General features: G+C 46.4%; 1 protein-coding gene across 3 annotated transcripts in view; it reads right to left on the bottom strand.

Annotated features, from left to right (window-relative positions):
• Positions 1 to 386: 386 nt before the first annotated feature.
• CMC1 (C-X9-C motif containing 1) overlaps positions 387 to 12,403 on the bottom strand; it is an 81,051-nt gene continuing 69,034 nt past the window's right edge. For all 3 annotated transcript variants that reach the window (XM_081526968.1, XM_081526967.1, XM_081526969.1), the window contains exons 3-4: positions 3,790 to 3,880; positions 387 to 647 (exon numbers count right to left, since the gene is read on the bottom strand). In XM_081526968.1, the coding sequence (XP_081383094.1) occupies positions 527 to 647; positions 3,790 to 3,880 (212 nt within the window). In that variant the 3' untranslated portion in view covers positions 387 to 526. The remainder of the gene's footprint in view (positions 648 to 3,789; positions 3,881 to 12,403) is intronic.

The following is a 12,403-nucleotide window of genomic DNA, read 5'->3' as shown; positions in this document are numbered from 1 at the left end:
ATAGTTATTGAAGTGCATTTACCTCGTCCAAGACACCGTCCTGCATATTCTACTTAACTGCGAATCCTCACATCCAGTCTTTGTAACTCTATGGAGACTACTTACATCCACAGCTGCTTAGTTATTAATAACATGGTCAAGCCAGGCTCATGACCACCCTGCTACACCGCCCAGTTAGTAACTCCTCTGGAGACTGTCCACTCCCGCTCCCCTTTAGTCACTTCCGGCTCCATGATCAGTCCACACGCTGACGGGTGATATTCGTGTGGAAACCTAAAATTCAGTGTTGCTGTTAGAGAACTCGAGTTGTGAGGTCACCTATTTAAACCCATTACGACCAAGCAGACCACGCCCCAGTTCCCTGCTCACTCTTACCAGTCACTACCTTTGAGGTTGAAGAAAAATCTTTATTTCACATAAAGTTATTTCCATCATTAAGGATGAAGGAAACGCACGTCCCTGAGTCCATTTCAGGTGACTGACTCCCATGAACACTGGCGTTCCTGAGCATCATCTTGAATATTTGCTACATACTTGTGGGAAGCTTCTGTAGCCTTTTCTTGGTAGGAATTCCAGTTCTTCTAAATTCCTCCCTTTCCTTCAGGTATTCCATTTTGCATTCTTCATAAAAGGCTGGATCTTTATAGCTGCGGGAAGGAAAACAAAAATCTTTTAAAGCCAATCACTTGGCACGCATGTAATATAAGCCTGCTTTAATAATAAATTCAAACATCCAGTTCATCAAGCACAATCTTTACAAGTAGGTTTTTTAGTAATAGTCATAAATTCATTGTAAAGATGAGGCTACCAAATGAAAGGGAAAAAAAAAACCCAACCCCCTAACGGTTCTGTCTTGACTAGCGATGTCCCAGGGCAGGACAGTGGGGAGCAGGGCCCCCGTCTTCAGGCCCGTGTGAGCAGACGTCACAGCCAGCACACAGCTCGCCGTGTGGCCCAGTGTGCCAGGGAGAGACAGGCTGAAGAGGGGCAAGGGGGGCTGTCGGGGAGACGTGTGAGCTGCATTGTGAAGGACCGACAGAAGTCCATGTAGAAGGCCCACGAGGAGGGACCCACAGAGGAGGGCAACTGGGCTGTGTGGAGAACTACCTGTAGCTGGCACCACGACAGCAGGTCAGGCTGGAGAAAGGGCCTGAGATGCAGCTGGAAAGGCGAGGCCCACATCACGGCAATCCACTCCTGCCCCACTCAAAAGCCCAAGCTGCCCCACACTGTTAACAGAGCAGCTTGGGGCCGCGGGTGAGTCTCGGTGCGGGGCACACACAGGCTGGGGGGGCGGGGGACAGCAAGGCTAGAGGCCGGACGCCCAATAGACAAACTACTACAGTCATCCACACAAGCAATGACCAGGCCTAACGATCTAAGGAGTCAACTTGCTGGTGAAAAGGATGCAGTGGGGCTGGGAGAGACGGGAAATGCAGTCAACAGTCAGGAGACCAGGAGGGTCCTGGGTCCTAGACAATCAGAGTTCACAAAGACACGAGGCAGGAGGCAGAGGAGCTGAGTTCAGTATGGGAGCCGTAGGAGGAAGCAGAGAAATGCCACGACCTCCAGGAAGCACTGAATTCCACGGGTGCAGACTGAGCTTTCTCAGATTGAAGATGGAGAGGAGACCCTGGGGAAGTAGCTTCCAGGAAGAGGTTAAGGAGGAAAAGGTGGAGAGGAAGTGGGTGAGACTCTGGGGAGACTGGATGAAAGAATGTGAAAGTCACATGCCGGAACCTTTGGAAACACAGTTCCGGGGGGAGGGCAGAAGCCAGACATGGTCACTGAGGGACGAGCGAGATGAGGCAGGGAGAAATACAAGAACACACACTGTCAATGCTTCCCGTGTCACCGGGCAGAGATGCAAGAGGGCAGTGGTTCCACCCACAAAATGTCCACAGTAGGTACAGCAAAGGCGCCTCATGTGCAAAGACGAAAAAACAGTCTTTCTTCAAGTATGCTGAGACTCGTAGTGCTAGTGCTAAGTCGCTTTAATCGTATCCAACTCTTTGTGACCCTATGGACCATAGCCTTCCAGGCTCCTCTGTCCAAGGCATTCTCCCGGCAAGAACACTGGAGTGGGTTGCCGTTTCCTCCTCCAGGGGATCTTCCCGAACCAGGGATCAAACCCGCATCTCTCTGGCAGGGTGAGATCTCCTGCACTGGCAGACGGGTTCTTTAGCACCGAGCCCCCTGGTGGAGACTCGCGGTCAAGCAGAATCCGTCCTCGGTAGCTCTCACCCCTTCCCACAGTGTCCACCCCTCCTCTCGGTTCCCCTCACTCTTCTCTCTTCCAAGCAGCGGCAGCCTCCCCCCAACCCCAACCCCCTGGGTGGTCTAGCACCTCCCTTCCCGCTCTCAGGGGCGAGAGATGGCGGGATATTCCAGTGATTAATATTCACAGAACAGAAGCTGAAAAGAACACAGACGAACTTGTAACAAGAGCCAGCAGCCACTGAGTGCCTGGCACCCACACCCTCCACGTGCCCAGTGCTGGAGCGATGGGCTCCCACATGAGGAATAATCCTCTGCTGGAGGGCAAGGACCCTGCCCAGGGCACGGGAGGGCTACACCCGGGGCACCCAGGAGACCCCAGCCCGCCGCCCTCCCTACAGTCCTGCTCCCAGCTTCAGGGCCACCCTGTCCCAACTAAGAGTAACAGGCACAGCGGAGACTGCAACTGAGGTGTCAAAAGCCATTAATAGTGTGCACACGGAATTTAACAAATTCGGTCACACAGACGTGCAAGAGGTTCATATTCATCCAGTATATCCTGGGAGCTCTAGGGACCAGAGCTCTTATTTCTCCATAGTTAAATACTCAGTGCAGGTCTGGGCTCATAAAAAAGAGCAGCTATTAGAATTGTTTTTATTTATTATTAACTTGAGAAAAGACATGTGGACTTGGAGTATGTTTCCTTATCTATAAATGCAGATAATCAGTATTCTACAAGAGTGTGTAAATCCATGTGTGCGTTATTTGTTATCAAAAAAGAAAACAATTTAAGATTCCAATAATCACCACTTTCTTTTTATGTAATCATCTAAGAAGTATCTGACATAGATGCTCGCAGGCCAGGGGAGCAGAGCACAGAAGGGACTGATCTGATCTGACCTCACAGTTGTCTGATCTCACAGACGACTGCCAGCTACCTACTCACGAAAGCTCTGCATCCACCACGCTAGCTGTCAATAACGTGGCTGATGATGAAATCTGGGGAGATGAGCAGAAAGCACCCGCATTCAAAGAACTCCACACATTTTTACTTTAAGACTCAACAAACTACAACGGAGGATCAGTGAACACATTCAAAAACTATTTTTAAAAGTAATTTAACTTCAGAAACCTAAATATACCTTTGTTTCCTTCGTTTGATTTATTACAACTCTCCTAGAAGTTAAATTATATTCATCCAAAAGATCCTAAGGCTGGTAAAATTACCTTCTCATTACAAGATAAACATAAGCATAATATATTCAAAAGATTAACCTGTTCATGAAAAGGCATTTATTAAATCCTATGAAAAATCTTGTATTTTTGTGGCTGACCTAATATTTTAATCAGATAAAATGCTGACAAACACATAACTTGAAAAGACCCTTCATTAATATGTTGTATCACTTGTCTTAGAAGCATCTTTACCAAATTAAAATTCTAGACTCAGCCAGCAACATGACGAGCCTGGTAGGGGAGAAGTACAGAACATACGACACACGGTGATAACACACTCTTACCCCCAACACATTACACGCGCGCAGGAACACAAACACCAAGGTAACTACTTACTAAGAGGTTAGACAGTCTTTCAGGGCAGAATTTTCTTTCCGGCATTTTACTACCATAAGGACTCCAGAGTCCTTGCAACACTTAGTGAAATCTGAAATAAAAAATGTGGAAGAGAAAAAATGGTCTGTAATTACATCTCTATAATTGTAAGCAGCTCTAAAATCTTCCTTCGTTTAACATCTATGCCTAGACTGCTTGGCGCACACACAGTACATGTGCCACAGACCTGCACGTGAAAGGAGGGAGGGGACCCGAGGGGAAGCGGGAGTTGGCTTCACAGTGACACAGAGAATGCAGAGACGAAGCAGGGTTTCTGACTCAGACGTACTTCATTTTACTGCTTTGCAGACATGCCGTTTTTCACAAACCGAACGTTTGCGGCAACCCTCCACCAAGCAAGTCTATCGGCATCATTTTTCCAACAGCATTTGTTCACTTCATGTCTCTGTGTCATACTTTGGTAATTCTTGCAGTATTTCAGACTCTTTCAGCATTATAATTGTTATGGTGACCTGTGATCAGTGATCTCTGATGTTACTACTGTAACTGCAGACGCGGAGAAAACATCAGGAGAGCTAGAATTAGAAGTGGAGCCTAAAGATGGGATGGACTGCTTTGTCTCCTGACCACACTTGACCAGAGAAGTTGCTTCTTAAGAATGAACAAAGACTGTGGTGTCCGAAATGGAGTCTATTCCTGGTGAAGATGCTATAAAGCTTGCTGAAATGACAATAGAGGGTTTAGAATATTACATAAACTTTGTTGATAAAGCAGCAGCAGTAGGGTTTGAGAGGACTGACTCCAATTTTGAAAGTTCTCCACCGAACCAAATGCCACCAACTGGCACACTGCAGGCAGAAGAGAAATCGTTCCTAAAAGGAGGAGTCCTATGCAGCAAATTTTATTATTGCTATCTTACTCACCTTCAGCAACCCCACCCACCCTGATCAGACAGTAGCCACCAACATCAAGGCAAGACCCTCTTCCTGCAAAAAGATTACGCCTCGTTCAGGATCAGGGCTCAGAGGAGCGTGACCATTTTTTAGCAATAAAGTATCTTTACCGAAGGCATGTACAGTGTTTTTTAGACGTAATGTATCGCACACTTCATAGACTACAATGCAGTGTGAATATAACTTTTATATGCACTAGGAAACCAAAGACTTTGTGTGAGTTGCTCCATTGTGATACTGTCTTGCATTGGTCTGGAGCGAAACCCACAGCATCTCCAGGGTCTGTCTGTAGAGAGGAAGCATATACTCTATGGATGAACAACAAGGTCCCAGTGTACAGCACAGGGAGCTACAGTCAGAGTCCTGTGATAAACCGTCATGGAAAAGACTATTTTACAAAGAATACACACACACACACACACACACGTATGTGTGTGTGCGCTCACTCAGTCATGTCTGACTCTTTGCGACCTCATGGACTGTGGCCCGCCAGGCTCCTCTGTCCACAGGATTCTCCAGGCAAGAACACTGGAGTGGGTTGCCGTGCCCTCCTCCAGGGGATCTTCCTGACCCAGGGATCGAACCCGCGTCTCCTGCGTCTCTTGCATTGCAGGCAGGTTCTTTACCACTGAGCCACCAGGGAAACCCATAAACATATATATATATACACACACACACAAACAGACATATATATACACCCATAAACTTTTATATATAAAATGGAGTCACTTTGCTGAACAGCAGAAATTAATACAACATTGTAAATCAACTATCCTCCCAATTTTTTTTTAAATAACAGAGTCTATTCTGGAAGAAATGAGTAGAAGAGTGAAGGGGGCTGCGTCAGACACAACCCTCCTGAGGTCCAGTTTCTCTGTCTCCTGATGGCATCCTTCAGCCCCGCTTCTTTCAGACAACCTGCCACGGTCCTTGACTTTGATCCCACGGCTCCCGTCCCATTCCTGAGTCAACTCTGAGGTGCCCCAGAATCCAAATGCCTTTCTATCACATTTCCATTCTGGTTGTGTGCCCTTCAAATCATACTGGCCCCCTCGGGGTCCTGCCTTCTCAGGAACCCCACCCAGAGAGCCCTGGGGCCAGAGTCCAGCCACGGCGGCCCTGCTGCTCAGTCCCTCCCCGGGACGGGGCACGGGGCGCCCGTGCTTCAGCAGTGACTCTCCCCAGCTGTCTCAGCCTTTGCCCTCCCGGTGCTCTCTGGTCCCAGCCTCGGCCACCTCCCATCTGCAACCAGCCATGTCCATGTCAGACTTGAAAATACGACACCACCCTCACCAAGAAGCTGGAGAATAGCTTGTGTAATCATTTAATATAAAATTATCAGGATTCTCTTCTTACCCTTCCAGCTACTAAGGAATATGATTTATAATCATCTTAAGCAGATAACTTCAGGAGTCTCCATGACGACATGTAATGTGTAACAAATGGGGGCTTTAAACCACAAGCAAACTGAAAACGACTGACATTTGTAAATGCACAAGAAATTCGAGGGGCTCCGCTGGACCAAGAGGCCTAAGGCAAGGATGTCTGTCTGTCTGCAGCATCAGCGCAGTCTGCACAATGCGGGCGGGCGGGAACCAGGCCTGCTGGTGCAGGAGGGGCCTGACTTCAGGAGGGCATGTCTGGTCACACCCACGGGGGCAGAGATGCTCCAGTTCAAATCACGGGCTCCTTCAACTCGCTGTTCACCAGTCTCAGGACTGCCACTGTTTGCTCTGAGTCCTGAACTGAATCAGGCATCTTGTACACTCATCGACACATGCTCTTGTGGCCTCTGTGCTGATGAGCTGGGCGTGTGGCCAAATCAGAGCAAAGGGGACTTCCTGTGTCCTCTGTGACGCAAAACAGCAAAGCAGGGGCTTCCCTGGTGACTCATGGAAAAGAAACCTGCCTGCCAGCGCAGGAGACACGGCTTCGATACTTGAGCCGGGAGGATCTCACATGCTGCGGAGCAACCAAGCCTTGTGTACCACGACTCCTGAGCCTGTGCTCTAGAGCCTGGGAGCCACCACTACCGACGCCCTGGCACCCTGGAGCCCGCGCTCCACAACAAGAGGGGCCACCGCAGTGAGAAGCCCACTGCAGTGAGAAGCCCACAGACCGCACCTGGAGAGCAGCCCCCGCTCCCAGAGCTAGAGAAGCCCGCACGGCCGCAAGGCCGGCACAGCCAGGCAGAAATAAGAAAACTAAAGGGAAAAACTTTAAAAAAAAAAAAAAGGCAAAGCAAATGCAGGATCAGTTCATTCTCAGTGGAGGTCCTGAGGGGAGGCAGCAGGCCCACTGAAGGTCCACTAACCTGCACTCTGGAAGTCATTCGCATCCTTACACGCTAACTGCTCTCCACACAGCCTGATGGGGAGACCTGCCTTTCTAGAGGCAAGGGTTACGATCCTAAGCAAGAATTAAAGCATGAGCTATCCTCAAAAGGACTGTGAACACAAAGTCAATCCAGAGGTGACGAATGTTCAACGGTGGTGACGGGCCGTGGGCGGGCTCCTCGTAGCCCCAGTCATTCGGAGACCTGGACCGGCTCACTCGGATGATGACGTCCACAGGAAGATTGTGAGCATCAGGGACCTCCCCTCGTAAACATGTGCGAGTTGACCAAACCCCAGTCCGTTTCCAGAAAACACGAACGCAAGGGCTCTTCCCGACAATACAGTTTCTGAATTTAACACTCAGTACTCTGACTCTTGACAAATTCACAGCCAAATGCTCAGGCACTGACTTACGTTAAGATCTGTTTTCCCTAATGTGACTAAAAACGTCCTCAAGTAGGGAAGTGGCTCCAGATATCATGTGTGTGTTCCGACGGCCATAAAGGCACAGTGTCTGCATTTTCACACTTGTCCAGATCTCTTCAGGAGCAACTGTGACTGGCCCGAAGCCTCAAGCTGTTTGTAAGGTTTCTGTCACTTGTTTAGCAACAAGATTTTAATGAGGATCCTTCTTTCAAACCACATTAGCAAACATTCATATAATGGTGATGTCGCCAGCCGATTTCTACAATGGTTTTCTGAAACAAGCCCAATTTAAATCACTTCTGTCTCTCAGTATTAAGTGTTACCGAGTTTGTACACCTGTAAATAAACATTCCCCTTTAACGACTATGAAAATGAACTGTCATTCACTCATACGTACCTTAACGTAATGCAAATTAATATCGGTAAAGAATGAGAGTAGAGAGATGATTAAAAGTTATTCCAAACTTAAAAAAAAAAAAAAAGTTATTCCAAACTTTAAGGCAGTCTGGGCTTAAAGACAGCATTCAAGACTTTTTTTCTTTAAAATATCAAGAACATGAAATTCTTTCTTTTGTAAACGCTCCTTTGTCTGAAAGAAACCACTGAACACCATATTAAATAAACTGTGGGTAAACATTCTGTGAACACGATAAAATTTTCAGCAGGTGAAGCTACTGAAAACAGAGATAAAGTCTTCTCCCAACTTTAGTCTAAGATAATGGGCAAAATAATCATACTGTAATTAAGTACAAGAATACATAATTTCCAGTTTATATGAGAAAAAACTTAGGGAAACTCTGTATAAAAGCAGTAAGAGAAAGAAATGGTTTGGAATTCATTGCTTTTCACTCATTTAATTTATGAACTTTGGAATGTATCTTAATATTTAAATAACCGCCATAATTAGGTTTCTTGATTAAGCTGAAGATGAGCAACAAAGTGTGCATGGGAGCAGAAAGGCTGACCTTCCACACTTCATCAGTTTCAAGCAACATACAATTTTGCAGACACAGTCATGCAGGTAGGACTATAGCATTCAATGAGAGAGAACAATTTAAAAACATACCAGATTAAAAGAAGTAATTCCAATGTTTCATATTTCTGACTAGACCCACTCCTTTTATAATTCTAACAATCTATATTTTCTAAACAATCCTGAGCTTATGAATTTTTGTACAACTATCTTTAGACATAGCACTTATTTCTAACTCTCTAGTACTTTTATTTCCTCAATCAGTGAAGTACTTAAATAAAGTACCTATTTTGTTTCCAGCATTATAAAAAGTAGAGCTCTATTTAGGTACCAAGGTAATTTAGAATTTTTAACATGTAAGTTCTGTGTAATATGTCTGTCACTAAACCACCATCTTGATGGTCTCACTTTTAAATCTGGAACTTCAATTTAATCGAAAGGAAAGACATTTAGGAGGCCTTGCTTACTAAAGAAATGTAGCGAGCAGATTTTTAAATCACCTTCAATTCAAAACATTTCATCAACTGCACAACAGGAAATCTTAAGTATAAAACTGCTTCCTTATAGAGAACTAGATAAAAATAAAAACAGAAATGTACTTGAAATGATGCATAAATCATCTGCCAGCAAAGATTCTGACAACAACGAAATTTCATAGACAATTTTTCGAGAGATCCATAAAATTAATCACTCAATGGAAAACAACACGCGGAGGCCACCTCATCTTTCAGGAGGCACAGTCACCGAGCAGTGACTTCTTAACTCCACTCACGCCTTCAAAGTGTTTCCGTTTCCAAAGCTGAGTCGAAAACACTGCAGACGGGGAAATCACCAAACCATGCCATCACTTCAATGTTTAGGAAAGGATCCAGCTGCAAATATTTCATTTATCTGTTTCTTTTTTATTTTCTCACTTTTGATTGGAGTATAGTTGATGAATAACGTCACATTCGTTTCAGGTGTGCAGCAAAGTGAGTCAGTCATCCGTATACACATACCCACTCTTTTTCAGGTTCTTTTCCCATATAGGTCATTACAGAGTATTGCTTAGAGTTTGCTCTGCTACACAATAGGTCCTTTTTCATTATCTATTTTATATATAGTAGTATGTATATGTTCAGAGAAGGCAATGGCACCCCACTCCAGTAACTCTTGCCTGGAAAATCCCATGGACAGAGGAGCCTGGTGGGCTGCAGTCCACGGGGTCGCTTGGAGTCAGACACGACTGAGCAACTTCACTTTCACTTTTCACTTTCCTGCATTGGAGAAGGAAATGGCAACCCACTCCAGTGTTCCTGCCTGGAGAATCCCAGGGACGGGGGAGCCTGGTGGGCTGCCGTCTATGGGGTTGCACAGAGTCGGACACGACTGAGGTGACTTACCAGCAGCAGCAGCAGTATGTATAAGTTAATCTCATATCATTTATTTCTTCAATTATCCGAGCATAATGAAAATGAAAAAAGTCACTTACATTCCTGCCTCATAATAGTAACAACGACAATAGCTAACACTTGTCTTTACTGTGCACCAGGCACGAGCCAGAGTTAGGACAGGCTTTCATAGGCATTAACTGATTAAATTAAAATTTTGTTTTCATGAATTCTTTCAGTGCTTATACACAGGCTCATAAAAATACCACTCATTCACTCCACTTGGGGATGGGAGGTGGAGTGGGACATGCGTGCGCCAGTGATGCTCGCAGGCAGCATTCAGCGTCGGGCTCTGTCCTGGGGCAGGGGAAGCCCTCAGAAGGGTTTTGCACAGGGGAACGGCATGATCAGAGTTTCTTCTGCAGAGAACCAGATGCGCTGGAAGGGAGGCAGAGGTGGGGTAACAGGGAATCCGGTGAAGAACTGAGCACAGTAATCAGACCGAGAGACGCCCAGGGGGCAAAAGACAGGGAGTGGCTCTGGCGAGGTGCAGACAGCTCCCAGGGCCCCAGGACGGACATCGGGACACTGCCAAGTCACAGGGCGACAGACAGGGAGTCGAGGATGATGCCGACACCTCCGCTGGGTGCAGACGGCGCGGCCTGATGTCTCAAGACACCAGGAAAGGAACGCGCAAGGCGGGGAAGAAGATCAGCACGTGTTTCAGACACACCCAGCTGGGAGAAGCCTGCGAGACACCCAAGTGGATTGTCCAGAAAACCCTCAGCGCTATGCGGCTGAGGCAAGTCAAAGACACTGGTGTGGCAGCAGTCACTTATGAAAAGTAAGGAAAAGTAAAGAGGGCCCAGGGCACCGCTAGGTTTTGCCATATTTACGGGTCAGTAGAGACAGGGGAGCCTCAGGACGAGGCCCTCGGGGCATCACAGAAGGGAAGGGGGCCGAGAGGCTGACCCTCTGAGCAGAGATCAGGGTCCACTGGACCCAAGTTTAATTTCTGAGTTTCTTAGAGTACTTCTAACTATTTTAAAGATATTTTATGATTTTCATCTTTTCTGAGAAGCCTTCCAAAAAACCAAAGAAAACAGATATACTTTGTAATATAATAAAGCTCATTTCTATCTCGCAATTATCATATAGACTCACTAAAACTTTGTGTAAGGATAAGACACAACATAGACTAAATGATCTTTTTCCTACATTTTGAAACTTTTTACTAGGTCATCCTAGGACTTCTTTCATCATGACTCATCAATTATTTTCAACTATGCTAAAACTGACTAAAATAAAAAAACACAATGATGGAATCAGCTGGAAGAACGATGCAACAGTGAAATAAACCACTTTTATCAGTTTTCTTACTGGATCATCTGGCATATTACATCATCATTTATCAATATAGAAAAGAAGTCTTTTTGATGTTTGCTTTCCTTGAACACAGTTAAGATCTCAGATTTTTTTTTTCACTTCCTGATTATATTAGGTAGAATAACAGACCCCAAAGATTTCCAAATCCTACTCCCTGAACCCCATGAATGTGTCAGGTTATATGGCAAAGGGGAATTACAGTTACTAATCAGCTGACCTTCAAATAAGGAGATTATCTTGGATTATCCGTCTGAGCCCAAAGGAATCACTAGGGTCCTGAGAAAGGGAAGAGGGAGGCACAGACGCAGAGAGAGACGTGATGGTGGGAGTGGGGATGGAGAGATGTCACCTTGGCAGCTTGAACAATGGAAAAAGAGGACACCAGACAAAAATAAATAAGTAGGGTGCCTCATAATGGAATATCTGTATCCCCACAAAATCCAGGGGTTGAAACCCTACTGCCCCCGCCCCCACCACTAACCTGCCACGTGATGATATTAGGAGGTGGGGACTTGGGAGGAATCAGGATGAGATACGGTCAGGAGGGTGGATCCTCATAAACAGAGCAACACCCTGGTAGGAGTCAGGAGAGAGTGGCTTGCTCTCTGCTCCCTCAGTGAGGTCTGCAGCCCGGATGAGGAACCAACCAAGCTAGCACCCTGAGCTAGGACCTCCAGCATCTAAACCTGGGAGGATGAAGTTTTGTTGTTTATGAATCATCGGTTTATGTTATTTTTGTTAAGCAGCTCATGCTAAGAGTTTCAGTTTCTAGAAACTGAAAAAGGCAAAGAAACAGACTCTCTCATTGAGCTTCCAGAAGGGGACGCACTCTGCCAACATGTGGATGTTAACCCAGGAAGACCGGGGTCACCCCTGAGTTACAGACTGTGATGTCACACATCTGTGTTGTCTTATGGGATTGCTGCTGCTGCTAAGGCGCTTCAGTCGTGTCCAACTCTGTGCGACCCCACAGACGGCAGCCCACCCGGCTCCGCCGTCCCCAGGATTCTCCAGGCAGGAACACTGGAGTGGGTTGCCATTTCCTTCTCCAATGCGTGAAAGTGAAGTCGCTCAGTCGTGTCCGACTCTTATCGACCCCATGGACTGCAGCCCACCAGGCCCCTCCGTCCGTGGGATTTTCCAGGCAAGAGGACTGGAGTGGGGTGCCAT

This window comes from Giraffa tippelskirchi, chromosome 9 (genome assembly GCF_054371585.1).
Source record: "Giraffa tippelskirchi isolate mGirTip1 chromosome 9, T2T-mGirTip1v1.2.pri, whole genome shotgun sequence".
NCBI classification, from domain to species: Eukaryota; Metazoa; Chordata; class Mammalia; order Artiodactyla; family Giraffidae; genus Giraffa; species Giraffa tippelskirchi.
Note: the sequence above shows the minus strand (reverse complement) of the source record. Positions and strands in the feature narration are given on the sequence as shown.